The 22,066-nt window shown below is 38.0% G+C and overlaps 1 protein-coding gene across 3 annotated transcripts in view; it reads left to right on the forward strand.

Annotated features, from left to right (window-relative positions):
- Positions 1–999: 999 nt before the first annotated feature.
- gorasp2 (golgi reassembly stacking protein 2) overlaps positions 1,000–22,066 on the forward strand; it is a 37,132-nt gene continuing 16,065 nt past the window's right edge. The window contains exons 1-4 of one of the 3 annotated variants that reach the window (XM_073047280.1): positions 1,009–1,137; positions 4,751–4,833; positions 18,452–18,532; positions 20,250–20,453. In XM_073047280.1, the coding sequence (XP_072903381.1) occupies positions 20,310–20,453 (144 nt within the window). In that variant the 5' untranslated portion in view covers positions 1,009–1,137; positions 4,751–4,833; positions 18,452–18,532; positions 20,250–20,309. Of the gene's footprint in view, positions 1,138–4,750; positions 4,834–17,126; positions 17,220–18,451; positions 18,533–20,249; positions 20,454–22,066 lie in introns of those variants that run through there. The other 2 variants (XM_073047279.1, XM_073047278.1) reach the window with 2 other exon arrangements.

Below are 22,066 nucleotides of genomic sequence, written 5' to 3' on the forward strand. Positions count from 1 at the left end.
GGGAATTCAGCAGGCCAGGTAGCATCTATGGAAAAGAGTAAACAGTCAGCATTTTGGGCCATGAGTCCTGAAGAGGGGTCTCAGCCTGAAACGTCAACTGTTTACTCTTTTCCATACAGGCTGCCTGTCCTGCTCAGTTCCTCCAGCATTGTGTGTGTGTTACTTCTATAGATCTGTGGTGAAGAGAATATTAATAATATATTATTACATACATATAATAATTATATACAATATAATTATATGTTAATTATATTAATATAATTAATATATTAACCACAGCTTGGTATGGAAACACCAATACCCTTGACAGAAAAGCCTGCAAAATGTAGTAGATATGGCCCATTTAATCAGGAATAAAGTCCTTCCCATCACTGAGCACGTCTACATAGACAGCTGTCACAGGAAAGCAGCATCCATCATGAAGTTCCCCCACCATCCAGGCTATGCTCTCTTCTTGCTACTGCCATCAGGAAGAAGGCAGAGGATCCTCAGGATCCGCACCTCCAGGTTCAGGAACTGTTATTATCCCTCAGGCAGCCGGCACTTGAACCAAAGGGGATAATTTCACTCGACTTCCCTCGCCCCATCATTGAAATGGGCTTGTCTTCAAGCACTCTTCACCTCATGTTCTGAAATTCTATTGCTCATTTTGTTGTTGTTATTATTATTACGTACTTCTTCTCTTTCTTTTTGTATTTGCACAGTTTGTTGTATTTTTTTTTGCATTTTTTTGGTTATTGTCCGTCCCGTTGGGTACGGTCTTACATTGATTCTATTGTGCTTCTTCTATTTACTGTGATTGACCGCAAGAAAATGAATTTCATGGTGATATATATGCACTTCGATAATAAATGTACTTTGAGTGTTCAACTCCTACTCCCGGACCTGCGAGGTATGAACGAATGTAATGAATGAGATACCGTGGATGAATAGAGGGAGCAGGGCTGCGCATGCTCGCTGCCGGCCCTGCCGGAGTATTGACGTGTCTGTTCCCAGAATGCCTCGGTTGCCACGTAAAGGCGAGTCGCTGGAGCCGCTTCCTTGGGCGACGCTGCAGACCGAGCACAGCCAGCAATGGGGGGCTCGCAAAGCGTGGAAATACCCGGCGGAGGCAGCGAGGGATACCATGTCCTCCGAGTATGTAGTTGCTTTTCATAAAAGCGATTTAATTCGACGTCTTGCGCACTCGCCCGCAGTGTTGAGTTTTGCTGTTTTCGGTCCGTACGCAAGGTCCGGGTCTCGGCTGCGGCCTGCTCCTACCTTCCCGCTCTCGGGCTGATGCAGTGGCTTCCAGTGAGAGTTCGGAGAGGATTGTTAGCTGACGGATTGGAGACTTCAACGAAGACACATGACAATAAGTGTCCGACCTGTCTGTTACACGTTTCTCCACGTAGCTACACACACATCATTAGAAGTTCGAGTCACTCCCCCCCCCCACCACCACCCTACAATTACAAGATTTATCAATTGGAATAAGGTTTAGCGTGTTTAGATTTGAAACTAAAGTTCGCTTGCTTTAAATTTTGACGACTTGAAGGCAAATTAGGGATTTGATGTTTTTCTCCTTTTCCATTGCAGATTGTAAATTCACACTGAGTTTGGTTTGAATATTGGAATTGCAAGCAAATGCTGGCAGTTGGGTTCTTCAGTCTTTCTCTGACATTCAGTAAGATGATGACAGATTTAATGTCCCCATTACTCTTGGGAACATTTCACCATGCTTCCTAAGAAATTATCTAACTACGAAATCTACTTCCACCAACTTTTGAGGAAGAATTCCAAAGACTCATTAATCTCAGGAAAAATTAACCTGATCTGTCTGAAGTGGTAAATATTTACCTTTAAATAGGTGCCTCAGTCTAGATTTTCCTACAAATACCTTTTGCTTCAGTGCTCCTCAGGATCTAGTGCTCTTCAATAAACTCCTCTCTCATTTTTAATACAAACTGATCCAATCTTTCATTAACACAAGCTGCTCTTTCTGTATAGTAAATCTCTTGTAACAGATATATGCCTCAGTGATTAATAGTGTACTTAGTGCTCCAGATGTTATCTTGATGCTTCTATTGTAGAAGTACAACCTCCTTTTCTCCTGTAATACACAGTGCAATTTTGTAAGCTTTCCTAATTACAAATTACATTTGCTTTTGCACATTGTGCTAAGTAACTCTTTGGATTTCAGGATTTGGTGATTTCTCACCATTTTACTGATATGACTTATTTTCCTGCAAAAAATGAGCATTTTCTCAGTTTCTGACATTTGTTAGCTCTTGGTTTATTTGTTTAATCTCTTCATTCTCTTGACTTCATCCTCTGCTTTCCTACTTTGTATAATCAAATGTAGCAGCCAATCCTTTTCTGAAGTTTAGAGATAACTTGCATATTATATCAAACAAACGCAAAGTTTCTGGTGGTATACAAATAGAAAGGTAGCCAAGTTCTGTGTGGGACCTTCAATGAATTGGTGACAGAAAACATATCATTGTTTTCATCAATCTTCCATGTGAAGGACATGGCAAATATCCCTATCATAACAGATGGGCTAATTTCAAATAATGTGGAGGGACTTGTAAACCCACTGGTTGTTATGGATTAACTATGAAGCTAAAAGCAGACAAATTATTGGGACAGCCATACAAGGATTTTAAATGAGATGGCTGCAGAGTTGGTGGACCTACTGGTTGAAAATTTTCAAAACTTGTTTAATTCCAGGAGGGTAGCAGAAAATTGGAAGACGGCTGATGTGACTCCCCTCTTCAAAAAGGAATTATAGGCCAGATTAATGTGTTATAATGGCAAGGTGTTAATCACCTTGGCAAGGAGATGGTGGTGGACTTTAGGAGATCTAGGCCTCATATGGAGCCAGTGATCATTAATGGAGAATGTGTGGAGCAGGTTAAGACCTACAAGTATCTGGGAGTACAGTTGGACGAGAAGCTAGACTGGACTGCCAACACAGATGCCTTGTGCAGGAAGGCACAGAGTCGACTGTACTTCCTTAGAAGGTTGGCGTCATTCAATGTCTGCAGTGAGATGCTGATGATGTTCTATAGGTCAGTTGTTGAGAGCGCCCTCTTCTTTGTGGTGGCGTGTTGGGGAGGAAGCATTAAGAAGAAGGACGCCTCACGTCTTAATAAGCTGATAAGGAAGGCGGGCTCTGTCGTGGGCAAAGTACTGGAGAGTTTAACATCGGTAGCTGAGCGAAGGGCGCTGAGTAGGCTACGGTCAATTATGGAAAACCCTGAACATCCTCTACATAGCACCATCCAGAGACAGAGAAGCAGTTTCAGCGACAGGTTACTGTCGATGCAATGCTCCTCAGACAGGATGAAGAGGTCAATACTCCCCAATGCCATTAGGCTTTACAATTCAACTGCCAGGACTTAAGAACTTTTTTTTTTAAAGCTATTATTAATGCTTTTGAATTAGTGATTTAGATGCATATCATATTATTACTGAGTTAAGTATTGTATGTAATGAGTTTTTGCTACAACAAGTGTATGGGACATTGGAAAAAATGTTGAATTTCCCCATGGGGATGAATAAAGTATCTATCTATCTATCTATCTATCTATCAAAACTAAAAGGGAAAATAATTATTTAGAATAGCTGGATATAATTAAACTTAGTCATCAAGGTCTTGTGACAGGCAAATCATTGAAGTGGAATATGTAGATTTAGTGTATTTGTATTTGTGAGAAGCCTAAAGAGTTTGCATAAAAGCCTGGTCTCCTAATTCCTGGGCTAAAGGTAGTTGCCCTATCAAGAGAGGCTAAGCAGTTTGGATCTGTATTTTTTGGAGTTTAGAAGAACAGTGATCATTTTCACACAAAATCTAAGGGATCTTTATGGGGCAATATTGAAATGATTTCACTTGTGGATTGTCTCAATGAGGGAATGCAGCTTTGAAATAATACTTCAGAGTCTGATCTGAGATGCACAGAAGTTTTTTTGCATGAGGATAGTGAATCTCTGAACCTCTATCTCAGAGGATGGTGGGGCCAGATGATTGACTGTAGTTAAGATGGAATTGGATAAGTATTTGAAAGATAAAGGAATTGAGGTTTGTGGAGAATTGTCATGCAGAGGAGTTGATGTAAGCACAGATCAGCACAATCATGTTGAACGGCAAAGCAGGCTTGGTGGATATTCCTACTTTTTTTGTGTTCTTTGGTTCCTTTAGTTTTACAATTTAAATACATGACTAACATGCTGAAACCCCAGTGGCTTAGGCACACAACTTGTCACTTTTTGCCAGCTTGAAAAAGAATCATTTATGCCAACCTTTTAGGCTGTCAGTTTTCTACCCAAACCAGTATATTAGTTTCCACACAATGAGCAAAATCACACCCCTTTCACAAGCCTTGTTAACTTGCCTTGAATCTTTCTAAGTGCCTTGCTAATGTTAACCCAATCATGTTTTTTAAGCTGATTTGGCCTCCAGTTTCCTTCTTTCTCTACTTGTAACTTGTAATTAACCATTTTCAAATATGAAGTGTTCCCTCAGTCTTGGGAATTTTGAAAATTAAAGCCAGTACATAGCAATTACACGGACTACTTATGATCCTGAGATGAAGTTCACCAGGGTGTGTAGACTCATTAGCCTGTAGGTTCATCAGGATGCCCAATGTGATGTTTGTAATGTTCAGCTCTTTCAGTTATGTTATATATGTCGTCTGCAGTCAAGTCTGATGAAAAATACATGTTAAGCTCATTCACCATTTGTTATTTTCTGTTATAAATTCCCCAGGCTCATTTGCTATAGGACCTAAATAGCCCTTCCAGGTGAGGCAAAGATGTGGCCTCTACAACGGCAAGGCAAGGACAGACAAGGTGACTGATTTGCAGAGTACTGAGCTTTGCCTGCAGTGGCCATTCTGAGTTTCTTGTTGCATGCCATTTCAATTCCCCTTCCCAATTCCAAATCACCTTGTCCATACTTGGCCGCCTTCACTGCTAGGGTAAGGCCAATACAAACAAGAGGGGCAATGTTTTCACCCCCAGCTCTCCCAGCAGTCTGCCTCCAGTTCTCCCACTTTTTGTTCCTTCAGCTTCATGCCCCTTCCCTTCTGGGTTTGTACACTTTCTACCCACACATTTCACTCACACCCCTCCCCCAATCTGGTTCATGTTTCAACTGGTCTTCCCTCCTCTCCTAATGGTTGCCATTATCACCTTCCTTGTATATCAGATTCTAGCACTAGTAGCTTTTCTGTTGTTGCTTAACACCCTTTTCTTCCATCCTTCATTCCCTCCCTACACTAGCTCTATCTGCCTCCACCCATTATCCATCATCCCCTGCCCTTACTTACTTTCTTTGGCATAGCATCCTTCACCCCTCTGTGGTTCACCAATCACCTCTGACCCGTGTGTCACCAGTCTCTTTCTAGATAACTAAAACACAAAAATACAACTGCAGGTGCTGTGGATCAAAGAATACGTACACAACGCCGGAAGAACTCAGCAGGTCAGGCAGCATCCATGAGAAAAGAGTAGCCAACGTTTCGGGCCGAGACCCTTCATCAGGAAGACCATTCTTGATGAAGGGACTCGGCCCGAAATGTTGGCTACTCTTTTCTCACAGATGCTGCCTGACCTGCTGAGTTCTTCCAGAGTTGTGTACGTATGTATTCTTTCTAGATAATGCCCGTTTTTTCCTCACCACTGTTAGTTCTGATACTGGGTTTGACCCAAAAATCAGCAATATAATCCTTGATTATATAGATACTCTATACCTTGAAATGTACTCTTAAATGTCTACTACTGCAACTGGAATGATGGGTCCCTTAACCTAATTGACCAGCTTATTTAGCCAGCTTTGCTTTCATGTTTTTATAAGTATCCTCATTTATGTTTAAGATACAGCTCTTGCACCCTAACTTGTTCAAACTTAATATAAAATTGAAACCCGTCATGATCACTGCTCACACTGTGGTACCTTAACTCTAAAGTCATTAATTAATCCTTTCTGATTCAATGTCAGGTCCTGTATAATCCACTCCAGAGTGTGTTGTTGTAAGGCCATATCCTGAAAATCCTCAAGTCCTTTGCCTTTCTGATTTTTTTTTTCAGTATGCACATGGATTAAAATCCTCAAAATTCCTTTTCATCAAAGTCCTTATTTAATTGCACAAACTGTCTGAAATAAAACAGGAAATACTTGAGATACTAAGTAAGTCAGGCAGCAACAAGAGTTAATGTTTTAGACTGATATTTCTTTGGTTTTATGCTGCTTGATGTGCTGTATCTCTCCAGCATTTTGTTTTTATTCCTGATTTAATTTGATCCTTTTGCAATATTTCTAGGTTGTTGATGTGCCTATATGATTTACAGTTATTTCACTATATCTGTAACGATGAGCAAAGGAGTGTGACTGTTTTTGTGTGTCGATTTCAGGGAGTGCAAATGTATAAATATAACTTCCGTATGTGCAGTGTATCTGTATAGTATTTTAATCAAAGATTCAAGATTCAAAGTACATTTATTATCGAAGTACCCATGCGTATACAACCCTGAGATTCGTCTTCTCCACAGACAATCATGAAATAAAGAAAACCATTGAACTGGTTCAAAGAATAAGAATCAAACCTCCTCCATGCAAAAAAAAACAAATTGCGCAAATGGCAACAAAATAAGATGATAAACACAGAATATAAAACACAAAGTGAAAAGGCATATCTATTCAGCTCAGTGTTCGTTATCTGCAGGCTGCCCTGATTCTAAATCGCCAAAACAGCAACAAAAAAAAAGGAGCGGCCAGAAACACATCATAATGTGAACTACAGAATCCAATCTACAAACAGCGTCTATTAAATCTTGCTCAAGAACCAGGACTCCGGCACCATCCTCCAACAGCATTGCAAGGGAGAGACCGACCATTCAAGTGCAGGGACCTTTGGGTGTAGTGAGTGAGAGGGAGGGACCATCACGCAGACTTCTTCCTCTGGCAGCAGAGAGCGAGCAGCTGGTAGATAGTGCTGAACACCCGCTTGCCTTCTGCCCTCACCTTGATAATGTCAATCTTCCTTGATGCTTTAATCGGTGAGATCAGTGAGAAACTGAATCGGTCTGTGCTTGTGCCCTGTCTCCAGGCTTCTTGGCCTCGAGGCTGCACACTTCGCTCAGAATAACCTCAGAGACAACAAAGCGCCTGATCACTCAAACGGCCTGAAAAACACCACCAAAATGGATATGCATAGTTGGTTGAATGTTGGTGATTTGATGTGGGGGTATCGATGCTTATTACAATATATCAAACTTTTTGAGATATACCATCTACTTTTGTCTGGTTTGCAATGTGGAGTCTGGAATTTGAAGTTTAGAAAATTAACAGCAGCTATTATTGCTTAAATTTTCAAGATCTCAATCTCTGCACTTAATACAGGCCGTGTTAACAGCTTTTGTAGTCATTCTCCAGATCCTAAACCTAACGTTAGTAATTTTATGTTTATAATGAAAGAAAATCCTCATTATTTCTATTTAGAAAATGAAGCTTCTTTTCTATTCTTTTGTTTCATGAAAGAGTATAAATGGGGATGTCGCGTGATGACGTAGGATCGAGACGTGAAAATCCAGCTCTCCCGTAAAAAACCAGTAAAATAATGTTTAAGTGAAGAAAAGCTAGTAAATACTTTTTTAAAAATTACTTATAAACTACTCAGGATTGTCTTAAGATATGTCTCCTAAACAGAAGTAGAAGAGAACTACTACTTTGAAGACAACACAAGTTGGAAAAGAATCGAGGCTGGCAGCCATGAAAGAGCCTCGGGCTCAAGTGCATTTTACCTCCGGCGATACAGAACAGGAAACTGTGGCAACATCAACCGTTTCCAAAAAAAAAGCAACAGGAATTGCGCATGCGTGAAGGAAGGGGCATGCGCGAACACGAGCAACCCAAACTACAAATCCCAGCTATGATCGCAACTGAAAGTAAATATGAGGTGGAATCAGATTCTCTGGATAAATCAGATGAAGATGAAGAGACAAACAAAGAAGAGCAGCAGGAAGAGGTTGGAGGTGATATTGGAGACATAAAAAAATCTTTGGTGCAAATAATGCATGAATTAAAAGCATTAAAAGTAATTTAAAAAGATATTAAAAATATGAAGATTGTTTGATAAAATGATGAAAAGACAGGACAAAATGGACAAGAAAATTAAAAACTTGGAAGAAATAATGGGAGACACCATTGATAGAGTGAATAAAATGGAAGATAATATTTCTGCCTGGACATCAGAAAGAAAATGGTTGTTGGAAAAAGTGGATGTACTTGAAAATTTTAACAGATAAAATAATATTGTCGGATATTATCAAATAAAGTTAAATTGTCGGACTTAAAGAAGGTATAGAGGGAGAGGATCCAATAAATTTTTTTCAAAAAAGGATTCCTGAAATTTTGGAAATGGAAGAAGGAACCCAGTTAATTGAAATTGAAAGGGCTCACAGAGCCTTAAGATCAAGACCTCAAGTTGATGAAAACCCACGATCAATCTTGAGAAAATGCTTAAGATATCAAGATAAAGAAAAGATCTTGAAGGCGGCTGCCCAATGTGCCAGAAAGAGAAATGGGCCATTGATGATAGAAGGGAAAACAGTTATTTTCTATCCTGATATAAGTTATGACCTTTTGAAGAGAAAGAAGGAATTTAACCCAGCGAAAAAAGTTTTATGGGAAAAGGGTTATAAATTTATATTGTGCCACCCGGCAACACTGATCAATTTTTTGGATGACGGAAAAAGATCTTTTAATGATTATCGGGGATGCGGAAGAATTTGCACAAGAACTCCCAAATATTCGCTAACCACAGCCAAAGATTTATAAGTGAAATGGATTAAAGATGAAGACCGGGACAGTGAATGGAGTTGATGGATGTTTAAGGACAGAAAAATATTTAAATATATTCTTAAGTATATGATACGGGGAGAAAGGTAAAAATTTGAGAAATATTAATCGAGAGTAGTGATATTATTTTTTCTTCTCTTATGAATACTTTTTTATGTTAAGGGGGAGCTGGGGGAACTTTGGATCGATTGCTACAGGATTCACATGTGTAATCATGGCAATTGCCATGACCCGCACAACAGAGGGGGGTAATGTTGTGTTTTTTCTTTATTCACAACATTAGTAGGGGGGTATTTCGTTATTTTTTTTATAATCTATTTTTCTTTAATTTTTCTTTCTTTGCCTGGACAATCGGGGGGGGGGGGGGAGACACATAGCAACACGGAGAATTTTAAAAAGATTCCCCAAGGTACTACGAAAGTTGAAAAGTTAGGTGTTACTATAGACTGGAGTAACCCTGTTAAAAATAATGACTAATTAACTGAATTTTTAAAGTTTTAATGTTAATGGGCTTAATGGACCGGTGAAAAGAAAAAGAATTTTAACAAATACATTAAGAAAATGAAAATAGATATAGCTTTCAGCTGCATTCCATTTGAAAAAAATTACTTATTTAGGAGATAAATACGAAATATTTCTGAAAATTTGGCGTCCTTATTTACAAAAGATAGGATGAAATATATAGATGCTCCGAAGATAAAATTATTGGTTATTTGGGGAAAGAAAGAAATATTTGTACTAAAGCTATTATGAACTCCATGGAGCATGTGGGGATCCTCCGATATCCAGGCATTCTTTCTTTTTTTTTTCTCATTCTCTTTCTACAGGGATATGTTCGGGGGGAGGGGGGAAGGATTGATAATTTTTTTTTAAAGGAATTTTTTAAAAAATATTTTTTAAGAAGAGTATAAATCACAGATGACACAAATTGAATTCTCAATGTAGAGAAGTCACACCATGCAATAGTTTAAAGAAACTTATCAGCTGACAGCCATAAATAGCATTGGGTTAATGACCACTTCTGCTGTTCAGGTGCTTGTAATACATTACAGTCGGCCCTCCTTATCCGCGGGGGATTGGTTCTGGGACTCCCTGCGGATACCAAAATACGCAGATGCTCAAGTCCTTTATTTTTACCTGTCTCAGTGCGGTGGTCTTTAGGACCCAGCGGAACCCTGGACTTTGTTTAACCTGTCTCTGTGCAGTGGTCTTTAGGACCTGGCACAGCTCTGAATCCACAGTGTTTCTGTTCACGAAAATAATCACGATCGCAATTGAAAATAAGGTGGAAGTAATAAAGTGATCGGAAAGAAGTGAAACGCCGTTGGTCATTGGAAAAGCATTAGGCTACAGTCAGTCAATGATCAGAACAATTTTAATGGAGCATGTGAAAGGCCCTGCCCCAATGAAAGCTACAATTATTACTAAGCAACGCTGTGATTTAATTATTGAAATAGGTATGTTTCTTAAGTGTTTTATATGCATAGAAAGGTAGAATATATACTATATACAAAGAAAAATGTTTGACTAACACGCTAAATAATACCGGATGTACCTGTTCTGATTTCAAATCAGACTTAAAGACGGACTCGGGAACGGAACTTGTTTGTAACCCAGGGACTGCCTGTACTTTTAAATCATCTCTAGATTACTTATAATACCTAATACAACATAAATGCTATGTAAATAGTTGTTATACTGTATTGTTTAGGGAATAATGACAAGAAAAAAAGTCTGTACATGCTCAAACAACGAGTGCTGGAGAGAGAACTTCCGGGTTTTCCCGATCCGCGGTTGGTTGAATCTGCGCGTGCGGAACCTGCAGAGAAGGAGGGTCAACTGTACTGCATTTGTATACCATTCACTTGTCATGTCCATCTATGAAAGGTTTGATGTTTCAGCCCATCTTAACACTGACCTGTTGCTGAGCATCATTTAAACGAATAAATTGAGCAGTTTCTTGAACCTGTTTATCGGTGCAGTTTTTGTACAGTTTTGATCACAAGGACATTATTGTGAGAAAATGACTTCAGTTAACTTTATTTGATAAGTCCCGTAAGACATTACAGAATTATGCCATTTGCCCATAAAGTCTGCTCTGCCATTCAGTCGTGGCTGACTATTATTCCTTGTCAACCCCATTCTCCTACTTTTTCCCCATAACTTTGATGCTGTTACTAATCAAGAACCTATAAACCTTCAATTTAACTTCCAAAGGACATGGCTTCAACATCCATCTATAGAAATGATTTACTACCATCATCTAGCTAAAGAAATTATTCTTCATTTCTCTGCTAAGAGACATCTTTATATTCTGAGCGATGCTCTCTAGTCCTAGGCTCTTCCACTGGAAGCACTTCCACTCTATCCAGTCCTCTCAATAGTTGGTAGTCCCCTACACTTATTGCTGATTATCGGAACACACAATGTTGACAGCAGCATGGTCAGCTCTTTCTGAATATTTAATTACATCTGCAGTATGTTATGTTTAATTTTTGTATGTTTTATTGGCATTAAAATATAGATATTGTCGAAAGGGGGATTTTCCAGGAGCTGCTTAAATTTGAAGGAAAACATTTCTTTGGGATCAGTGGTGGTTTTTTTGGGGGGGGGGAATGAGTTCTGGATGCTTAGCCTCAGATATAAGCCAAGTAAAATGCCTGAGTGATAATTAGGGATGTTGTGATGTTGCTCTAAAGCTGGAAGAGTTTAAACTGAGAGGCAACAAATACATGAATAATTTAACTGCATAGAGAAGAATGATAATTATTCTTTAATTAAGGTAGAACAAAATAAATTAAAATGTTGTTAAAGTTGCTCTGAAACTTTTATGATTAATTCAAAATCTTCTCCAATGGTGCCCCGGTTTGAAGATTGAGATTCCCTAATTCATCCCTAATTTAATTTCAGGAGAGAATTGAGAAAAACAGAAGGATAAATAGAGTTGCATCTGACTGCTTAGCCTTACTGATGATGATTAATTCCATATATAAGGCTGTGATAAAATCAGTCAGAATACTCTCTTCCATAAGTCTACCACAGTTCCCAACCTGAGGTCCATGGACCTCTCCGTTAATGGTAGGAGTCCATGGCATAAAAGTCGCTGATCTATAGAAATTGCAAGAGTCTTTGGTGACATACCAAATTTCCTTAAAATCTAAAAAGGTGTGCCTACTTTGTGAATGCATCAATATGTTGGGCCCAGGATAAATCTTTGGAGATTTTGACACCCAGGAACTTAAAGTTACTTACTCTTACCACCATTAACACAAAGGCTGTCACAGAATTTTAAGAACAGCTTCTTCCCTCAAAGGACTAGTGTGTGTTCTCTCAATTTTCCCTTGGAGAAGTCCACAATCAATTGCTGGATCTTGCTGACATTCAGTGTGAAGTTGTTGTGACACTTCTGTGGTCTCCCATAGTCAAGGATCCAGTTGCAAAGGGGGGTACAAAGCCCCAGGTTTTAAAGCTTGTTGATTAATACCGAAGGGATGATAGTTTTAAATACCGAATTGTAACCGATAAACAGCAGGCTGTTGTGTATGTTTTACCAACACACAAAATGCCAAAGAACTCAGCAGGCTGGCAGCATCTATTGAAGAGTCAATGTTTTGGGCCAAGGCACTTCATCAGGACTGGTATGGAAGCGGTAAGAAAGAGGGGGGAGAGGGAGGAGTACAAGGTGAAAGGTGAAGTCATGTGAGGTGGATGCAGTAAGAAGCTGGGATGTGACAGGTGGAAACGGTAAAAGGCTTAAGAAGAAGGAATCTGATAGAGAACAGTGGACCATGGGAGAAAGGGGAGGAGGCGGGACTCCAGAGGGAGGTGATAAGCATGTGAGGAGAAGAGGGGAGCCAGAATGTTTTGCTGTTGTCATTGTAGCAACTCACCTTGCACTTGATTTTTCACGGTGGATGCTAAAACCAAAAATTATAAATATAATGTATCTAATAAAAACAGTAAGGAATAAAAGCACTACCTCTTTACCCATTACCACATAAAGTGGTATACAGTAGTCAGTGGGAGACCAGATCAATTACATGAGCAAACAATGATATGTTAGTAGATTAAGCAGAGGTTTCAGTGAGAGGAGTGGAAGGTATTTAAGGAGTAAGTGGGAATTTGGGACAAGTATTTTCCCACATACAATGATGAAGATGCGACTCCCTAATCTCTTCTCCTTGCATGCCTAATCAGTTGAATCCCTTTCCCTTAACCCCCCCCCCCCCCGACAAAGAACTTTGGGCATGTGGTTCTGGAAGCTGCTATCAGTTTTGTAGCTCAGTAACAGTATGTGCTGATGGTTTACCATATTTCAATATAAAATCCATTTCCCATTATATACATTTTTGTTTCTTCCCCCTCCAAATCTTCTCATTGCTACAGTTACGACTGTTTTCCAATTAATTCTTCAAATTCAATTTTTTTTTGTGGTTAAATCCTTCATGGGATTAACCTATATTCAGCTGCTTCAATCCTTCAACTCCCATGCCCTCTGGTTTGAGTTCCATCCCACTAGCACACCCCCTTTAGCTACATTTTCAGTGTCTGCATCTCACTCTGTCACCCCTTTGCTGCTGTTTTCACGCTAGACTTTCATTAATACTTGCCTCTAGCCTGAAATATTTTGATTATCCCATATGCTTAAATTTTTACTTCCCTCAAGCATATGAAATGGCTTGATGTTAAATGTACTATATAAATGCAAATTGTTATCAAATTGAAAAGCTGTTAGCACAAGGTTAAATTTGTGTAGATTTTAAACATGAGTTCAAATCAAGGGAGAAATGCACATATACAATACTTAAATGATCAGATTATACACAACAAAAGCTATCAGCAATCATTGCTATCTGCTAAACAAGTTATGGACTGCAATGTGATAATTTAACCAACCTTGGTTAATTATACGTTAATTGTTAATTTAACTACTGTATAATGTAAATTAGAATTCCAAGTCGTCATATTTATCAAATGGAATATTTAACCTGTCATAATCCAGCGTGCTATCCATGTTGTAACAACTTCACCTGGTTAGTTAAGTATGTCTACTTTCTATAAAATCGTTCTATGATTCAGGTGTGCAGATTTTCTTGATCCAAGTGCAGGTAAGATCTACCATTAATATCTGACTGAATTTCAAAGGTGTTTGCTTTCAAAAGTAATTTCACTCTCCCCAAATCTTCAGTATGGTTGTACCTAAACTCAGATATGGATAAAGTGCTATGTATATCTGAAGGCATAAGATTTGTAGGGTCTGCTCTAGAGGAGGAACTGTTGTGTGGATTTTTTTTATAGATAGGAACTTGAACTGTAGATTTTTTAAAAATCTACCTGTGTGAATGCAGACCATGTATTTGTCTAGTGACTTCCAGCTTCAGGGTGGATACCTGTTTTGTTAGCATTTTCCATTTTTTAACTACCATTTAGCAAGTGATTAAATTGTATATTCTGGGATGCTATGGATCCTGCTATGGTAATAGTTCTGAATATCCAGTAGGCTGGGTACTCTGATCTGTTCCCACTCTTCGGATCTCTGTCCTCTTTTGTCCAGTTCACTGCCATCTAATCCTAGACCTCAGACGAGCTTGGTCCTGCAGCAGACTCTTAAGTCAAGCAGATCAAGTTTCTGGATTAGTTTACTGAGGTATTGGTGCATTGAGGCAAAAAAAAACACTCCAGATTTTTTTTTGTTTCTTTTCTTCCCCCTCCCCCCAAAGAAACAACTATGCCAGTAGACTTATCTCAATTAATAAAAAGTAAATATTACTTCTCTGCAATTTTTTTGTCCAAAATTTGGTACCCCCTTTTCCAGCAGTATTGGTAGGACCTCATGTATTATAATTTTGCCTTTCTGATTATTCTGGTGAGAACTTTTTTGAATTTGCTCATTTGCTTCCACAACATAAAGGTTTGTCTACTGAGAAATGCAGCATCCATTGTCTCAAGTAATGTTTGATTCCTAATTCAACATTGCTCTAGCTTTGTCACAATAGAAATAAATGAAGACTCGGTGATAACATTTTGGATAAGCATTGACCCAGGTTTGGTCTTAATTTAAAAAGCAGTTGGACCTCAATTTAGTGTCCTTGAATTGTTGATCAAAGTTGTATGTTCAGTGAAATCTGCTGTGTTTTTATTTAATGCTCTTCCTTGCATTGTCAAGACGAAACATCTTGCTCTGCATTTTTTTTTGTTTTTGTGCAGAATTTGCAGCCTTTATGCACGTTATCTGTTTGATTATGGACTGTGGGAGGACTTCTTGCATAATCCTCATCGAGAGCTTAACTATATTTATTGTCCCTTAATATAATATATTGGTATTGGGTAATAACTGTTCCTGAACCTGGTGGTGTGAGTCCTGAGGCACTGCTGTCTTCCTGATGGCAGCCTCAAGAAGAGAGCATGGCCTGGGTTGTAGGGGTCCTTGATGGATGCTGGTTTCCTGTGACAGCATTCCATGTAGCTGTGCACTTTATGATGGAGAGAATTTTACCTGTGATTAGGACTGGACCATATCCACTATTCTTTCCATTCAAGGGCATTGGTGATGCAACCAGTCAGTATACTCTCCACCACACATCTATAGAAGTTTGTTAAAGCTTTTGATGTCATGCTGAATCTTTGCAAACTTCTAAGGAGGTAGAGGTACTGCTGTATTTTCTTCAACAAGGCACTTGCGTGCTGGGCCCTAACAAATCCTAGGAAATGATAACATAGAGGAATATAAATTTGCTGATCCTGTCCATCTCTGATCTTCCAATGATGGACCTCCAGTTTCATCCTCCTGAAGACAATCAGCTCCTTAATCTTCCTGACACATTGGATGATTATATGTTAAATAATTCACCAAAGTTTTGGCCTAAAATTTTGTTATTCTTTTAACCTCATCTTCACTAAATCAGTATGGATCTTTCAGTGTGTTTGCAAATACTTTGTTATTTATAAAGTTGGAAGTTGTTGACAAGATTGTATTGTAGATGGAAACCACCAGGGTAATTATATTATTATAATAATAGTCATAGCCAGTCGGTATCTATGATGTCTGTGCTGAATACTATGCTAAATTAGCTTAACTCTCTTCTGCCTGTAAGTGAACCATAGCTTTCTATTCTTTGCCTATTCATGTTATCTAAAAGTCTGTTAAACTCTGTTATCATAATTGCTTCTGTCATTAACTCTGGTAGCCCAATTCAAGTAGTTGCCAGTCTCTGTGTAAAAGATTTGTCCTGCACATTCCTTCCCCTCTCACCAAGGGCAAGCTGGGGGACCACTAGTCAGTTATCATTGGTGGGTCAAAGGTAAAGGAAGTAAGCAACTTCAAGTTCCTGGGTGTTAAACATCTCGGGTGACCTGTCCTGGGCCCAGCACATTGATGCAATTATGAAGAAGGCGTACCTCTACTTTCTTGGAAGTTTAAGAAGATTTGGCATATCACTAATACTCTTAACTATTAGAGATGCATTGTTGAAAGTATCCTGACTGGTTGCATCATGGTGTATGGCATTTCCAACACACAGCAATGCAAGAGGCTTCAGAGTTGTGGCACATCTCTGTCTATTATGAACACAGCCCTCCCCACCATTGTTACCATTTACAGGAGGTGCTGCACTATCATTGAGGATCCCTGCCATGTGGGTCATGTCCTCTTGTTACTACTTCTGGGAAGGAAGTCCCACAACACCAACTTTCCTACAACCATTAGGTTCTTGAACAAACCTGCACAATCCTAACAAAGTAAGCAATGGAACAGTATCGACCATCTCTTTACACTACTGTGGACTTTTGAGTTTGTATTGCATTTCTTTTTCATCCACTCTTAATTATGTAAAATAGCAAGCCAACAAGTTTCTGTCTTTTCACTTGCAGTGTATCTTGACTTTGTAGATTTGCAGCCCCATTTGCTTGAAATATTTTTACGGTTATCAGTACTGATGTAAGGGATTTTGATTACATTGTTTTCAAATTTAATGTGTTTACTGCTTTTCAAATTTAAGCTGAAATTCAATTATTAAAACAATACATCTTGTGGGTGCATTCTTGGGATTTAATCAGTGTTTTTACTTGGGAGAATGTTTTCAGAATGCATAGCTTTATATTTAACATTAACAGATGGATTACTGTTTCAGGATTATTTAAGGTTGTGCATTTGGGTTTTGAGGTTTAGCAGGCAAAATCATACTTACAAATTAATGTACAACCAAAAAGCAGGTACTGTATGTTTTTTGTCTGCAGTTTTGGAGACTGCTCACCCAATCAAACTATTAGAGTGGAGCTTAACTTTGCAATATTTGCTGTGATGCAAGTCACTCTGAGGTTGATACTGACTAAGTTCTCAATTCTGCTATGTGTGGGTCAGCAAATAAAGTTTTTCCGTGTATGTATCATGTTATTGGCATCTGAGTAGTCGGACATTTCAACTGACGGAGAAGTATATAATATTTTCATTAGTTACATTTTGCAGCGGGTCATAACATAATTCCTAGATTTAAACATGGTGCTGAGTACTTCTGTAGTTCAAATTGAAAAGTTGGATGCTTAAATATGAAGCAACTTTTCACATGTTTCTCACATATTAACATAGTCTTTGATAAATCTCTAGTGATGAGTACTGTCAAGATGTTCTGGCAAGTAGTGAAGCTAATTTGTAACATCGTGATTTCTGATCTTTGCACTATAAGGAAGATGTATTATTGGGCAGAGAACTGCCACCTACATCTAAAATGTTTTAGTGGTGTAGTACTTTAACTTGAGTTCCTTTTGACACTGTAACTTTTTTATTTAAAAATGTGTAACATCAGTTAAGCTGTTTTGTTCATTTATTTTCCAGACTTCTTGAAACTTCATTGCTATTAGTTTTTCACTTTTTCTCCAGCACATTCCTCTCTGTAGCACTCTTTTTTTACACTTTGGGCTTTGCTGCCTTCCATGTCCATTTTCCCCTTATGGGCTTTTCTTACTATTTCTGATATTCCTTTGCACATTCTCCAGCACTGCTTCTATGTTCAAGTCTTGACCTGAATTTTATCAATTCCAGATAACCATCTTTTCCATTTACATTATAGATGTCAACCTATAATGTTAAGTTTTCTTCATAGATGCTGGCTGAACAATAATTTTCTCCATATCCAGGAATTCAGTGTTTTGTACTCCCATTCTCCCCATAAAATTGATGATATCAGGACCAATAGTGATCTAAATGTAATCTGACCAGTTTTGTATAGCTGAAATATGATCTTCTGCTTAGGAGTTGGGCTGAGCAAGAAGCTGAAGGGAAGCTGATTTCTGAGGACTAATCTTGATCATGACACTCTGCAAACCTCTATTCATCTGAGATTCTAGCCACTTGAAAGATAATTGTATCCTGTAGTTGCTCAAATCTACTAGTGTTTAACTGCAAAGTGCACTGGGATTATACCAGCTATTGACTTGGCTCTAGTTCAGCTCATCTAAACATTCTCCTATAAACAAGAATCAACTTGTGCAAGCATTCTTTGTATTAGCTGCTAACTGTTGTGGTTTTTCCATCCATGATGGAATATTGTGTCCTGACATGGGAGCATGAAACCAGAATAATTTTTTTCAAAGTGTTTTATTTTGTAATTTCAGGTTCAAGAAAATTCCCCAGGCCACAGAGCTGGATTGGAGCCTTTTTTTGATTTTGTTGTTTCCATTGGCAATACTCGATTGGTAAGAGTTTCTTATTAAAGACTGAGTCAAAGTTGTACCTCTGAACTTAATTTGCTATTCTTATTTTTAAGCCAATATATTTTGTCAAGAGTTGTTGAATGAACTGTATTAAATAAATTGTACAAAATATTAGTTGAAGATTAAGATATGGGCTTCATTTATGAAAAGTAATGATTAATTGTACAGTATTTTTGATCTTGCCATGTTAGAAAACAGGTTTTGTGAATTATTCTCTCATTCTTTAGGAATCTGGGTGTTTTGCCCCAATTTCTTGAATTACTGCTGTTTTTCTGAAGGTACTCAATATATCAGAGTTCCATGATATGTACCCAGCAAAATGAAACGGTAGCAATTATATTTTCAAAGTAGGATGAGAGTCTAAGCAAAGTACTGTTCCCATGTGTTTACTGCTGTTATCCTTGACAGTAGAGGTTGCAGATTTGGTAGCATTGGTCAGAGAAACTGCAGTACATTTTGTTCTGTGATACTCTGCAACCCCATGGAATTGATGGTAGAATGGGAGCCAATCAAGCATCTACTTTGTCCTGGATAATGTTGATCTTCATTGAGTAGATCTCCTTCAGGCAAGTAGAGATAATTTCATCATGTTCCAGACCTGTGCCTTGCAAGTGGTGAAACAATTTTGTGGAGCATTAGGTGAGTCACTTGTCACAGACACCTGCTCCACAGAATTCATCTTATTGATCTAATTGAATTTCTGGTCACAAGTAACCTCAAGGTTACAGATGATGAGGGACTTGCAAAAGTAATTCCATTAAATATAAATAGAATGTTCTCCCTTGTAGTCATTACTTAGTGTTTGCCACTTATCAGCCCATATCCAAATACAGAACATTACCTGGGCATTGGCTTGTTTAAGCCGATACATTTCATGTCTAGGAAAATTTTTGTGAAAACATTCTTTTTTTTAATGCCAAACCAATAAATTTAGAAACTTAAACAAGTTAAATTATTAGGCTTCAAGTGTCTAATCAAATTGATTTTTTTAGATTTTATCAGGAAATAAATAAGCCAAATAGTTAATATATTTTAATATACACTATATCAGCAAAACATATTTTATGTTTTGCGTTTATTTTATGGCCACTTTGTTCCCATTCAGAAACAAATTCAAATTGTTACTTTATTCCAAAATTAGTACAATGACAGGTATATTAAACTCAATTTAAAACAAAGTAGAAATTTTCTAAATAAGTTCCTCACATATATTCTCCATGAAAATCAATGGACTCACCTTCACTGTGCCCTGCCCCTGGGCAGCAGCAGATGTTCTTACTAATATTAGTCAAGGAGGTCACTGATGATGTTTTGGGGACCATTAACCCAATTTATACGTTTCCAAATGGATCCTGACAAAAATAGAAACCATTCCGCAGGCTGGCAGGTTCTCGTAGATGCAAGAAACAGTTCATTAAATGCATTGACACTTGGAGTCAAATAACAACTTGGATTCCTTTAATTCACTCACTGTCCAGATAGTGTTCACTGTTGATTAGCTTTTTGTTTATGAAAGCACTTGGGCTGGTTGCCATGTATCCAGATGGTTTACTGGCAATCTGGCAGGTTCTCTGTTAAAAAAACTTGGTTTGTGTGAGATTTAGCCTTAATGAGCAAGGGCTCATTAATTTGTGAATTATTTTACTAGAGTTAAAAATCACTATCCAAGATTTTAAGCTATCTTTTATTTTGATTTTAGAATCAAGACAATGATACCCTCAAAGATCTTTTAAAGACTAATGTGGAAAAACCTATTAAAATGGTTGTCTACAGCAGTAAGACACTCAAATTGAGAGAAACAACAGTCACTCCGAGCAACATGTGGGGAGGTCAAGGCTTGCTTGGAGTTAGCATTCGTTTCTGCAGTTTCGAGGGAGCTAATGAAAACGTCTGGCATGTATTGGTAAGTGTATTGCATTATGGGCAGATGAGTAATTTGTTTTCATTTAAGTCCAGAATAAAAACAATGTAGTATTGGATTAAGCAGCACACACATGGAAAAGAGTACAGTCGATGTTTCAGCAGGAGGGTCTCAGCCCGAAACATCGACTGTACTCTTTTCCGTAGATGCTGCCTGGCATGCTGAGTTCCTCCTGCATTTGTGTGTGTTTGGATTTCCAGCATCTGCAGATTTTTTCTTGTTTGTGATGGTATTAGATTAAAATCCTTTCAAAATTTTCATTTCAATTGTCAAAAACACTTGTCTTCTCTTTCTCTCCCCCCCCCCCCCCCCCACCAAGTTATTCCTAGAGCTAATTGTTTTTGATGGCACTTAAAGTATTAACTTGGGCAAAATAAAATTAGTTACAATAGGGTTCTCACCAAACAAGCAAGATTAAGCTCAAGCAATAGGTTTTAAAGTTATGGTTCTGTGTACATAACATTCTTCGTGATGGTTTGTGAAAACTGATGGGGAAAAATTAGCAAGTTCCTAATTAGTTGTGTGGAGATGATGACAAAAATGCTTTTCTGTACTGCAAGTCCTAGTATCTGTAAAGTTAATTTTAGAATACTAAATATCATAAATAATTTGCCTATATTAGGATATTGTGAAAAATACTGCAAAATGTTACAGACAAATAGTGTAGATTGGAAGTGAAGACTTGTGAATAACAAGCATGTCTAGGGGAGATTTTTTTTTGGGGGTATGGAATTTAACGATGAGCAATGAATGAAATTTGAAGGGGGGGAATAGAAGAACTGAATGTTGAAATAGCTGACTTAAATTATTGATCTTGCTTTTTCATCTAGCCTTGTATTGGGTTATTGTCACATGTACCAAGATACAGTGAGGAGCTTGTCTTGCAAACTGTTTAATTATTACAATCAAATTATTATATACGCATTGAAAAGATTAGAACAATAATAATAGTGATTAGATTTGTAGAGAAAAGCTTGCCATAAGTTGCCTTGCTGCAGTGCCATCTTGCAACAGTCTTCTACTTGTTTCCACTTCTTACTCAATATGCAATGTGATGTGTCTTATAAATATAAACTATTATTTTTGAAACACTAGCTACTTCCAACATGTAAAACGCAAGAATGAACCAGACTCGATTAGTGGAGTGAGTCCATTGGAATTTCAATGAAAATGAGGGTTGGAAAGAATTATTAGTTAGCAAACTTGAATATAATACATTTTGTCCCTTCATCTGAAAGATAAATATAAATTATAAATAGCTGGAATTCCTGTACTGCCTCTGTAACACTTCAGCAGTTTTGGGTTTGCAGTTTTGAAATTACCTATTTATTCTTGCAGTTTGTCAGTTAGCCAATGTCACATTGTGCTAATCTATTACCTCTTATTTTGTGCAGTGACCATTTAGAAAGTGAAGTACTGGTTTTCAGTATCCACCTTGTTTGTTTATATACCCTCAAAGAACTCAAATTTGTCAAACGTTATTTTACTTCTGTAAAACTATTTTTCGATTGCTAATGATACTGAGCAGATAAGAGCAGAGCATTGTATCGACTCTGCCATCTTTACCAAGGTACCTGCTTCTGTTCTATCACCCC

Source organism: Hemitrygon akajei, chromosome 5, assembly GCF_048418815.1.
Source record: "Hemitrygon akajei chromosome 5, sHemAka1.3, whole genome shotgun sequence".
Lineage (NCBI taxonomy): Eukaryota > Metazoa > Chordata > Chondrichthyes > Myliobatiformes > Dasyatidae > Hemitrygon > Hemitrygon akajei.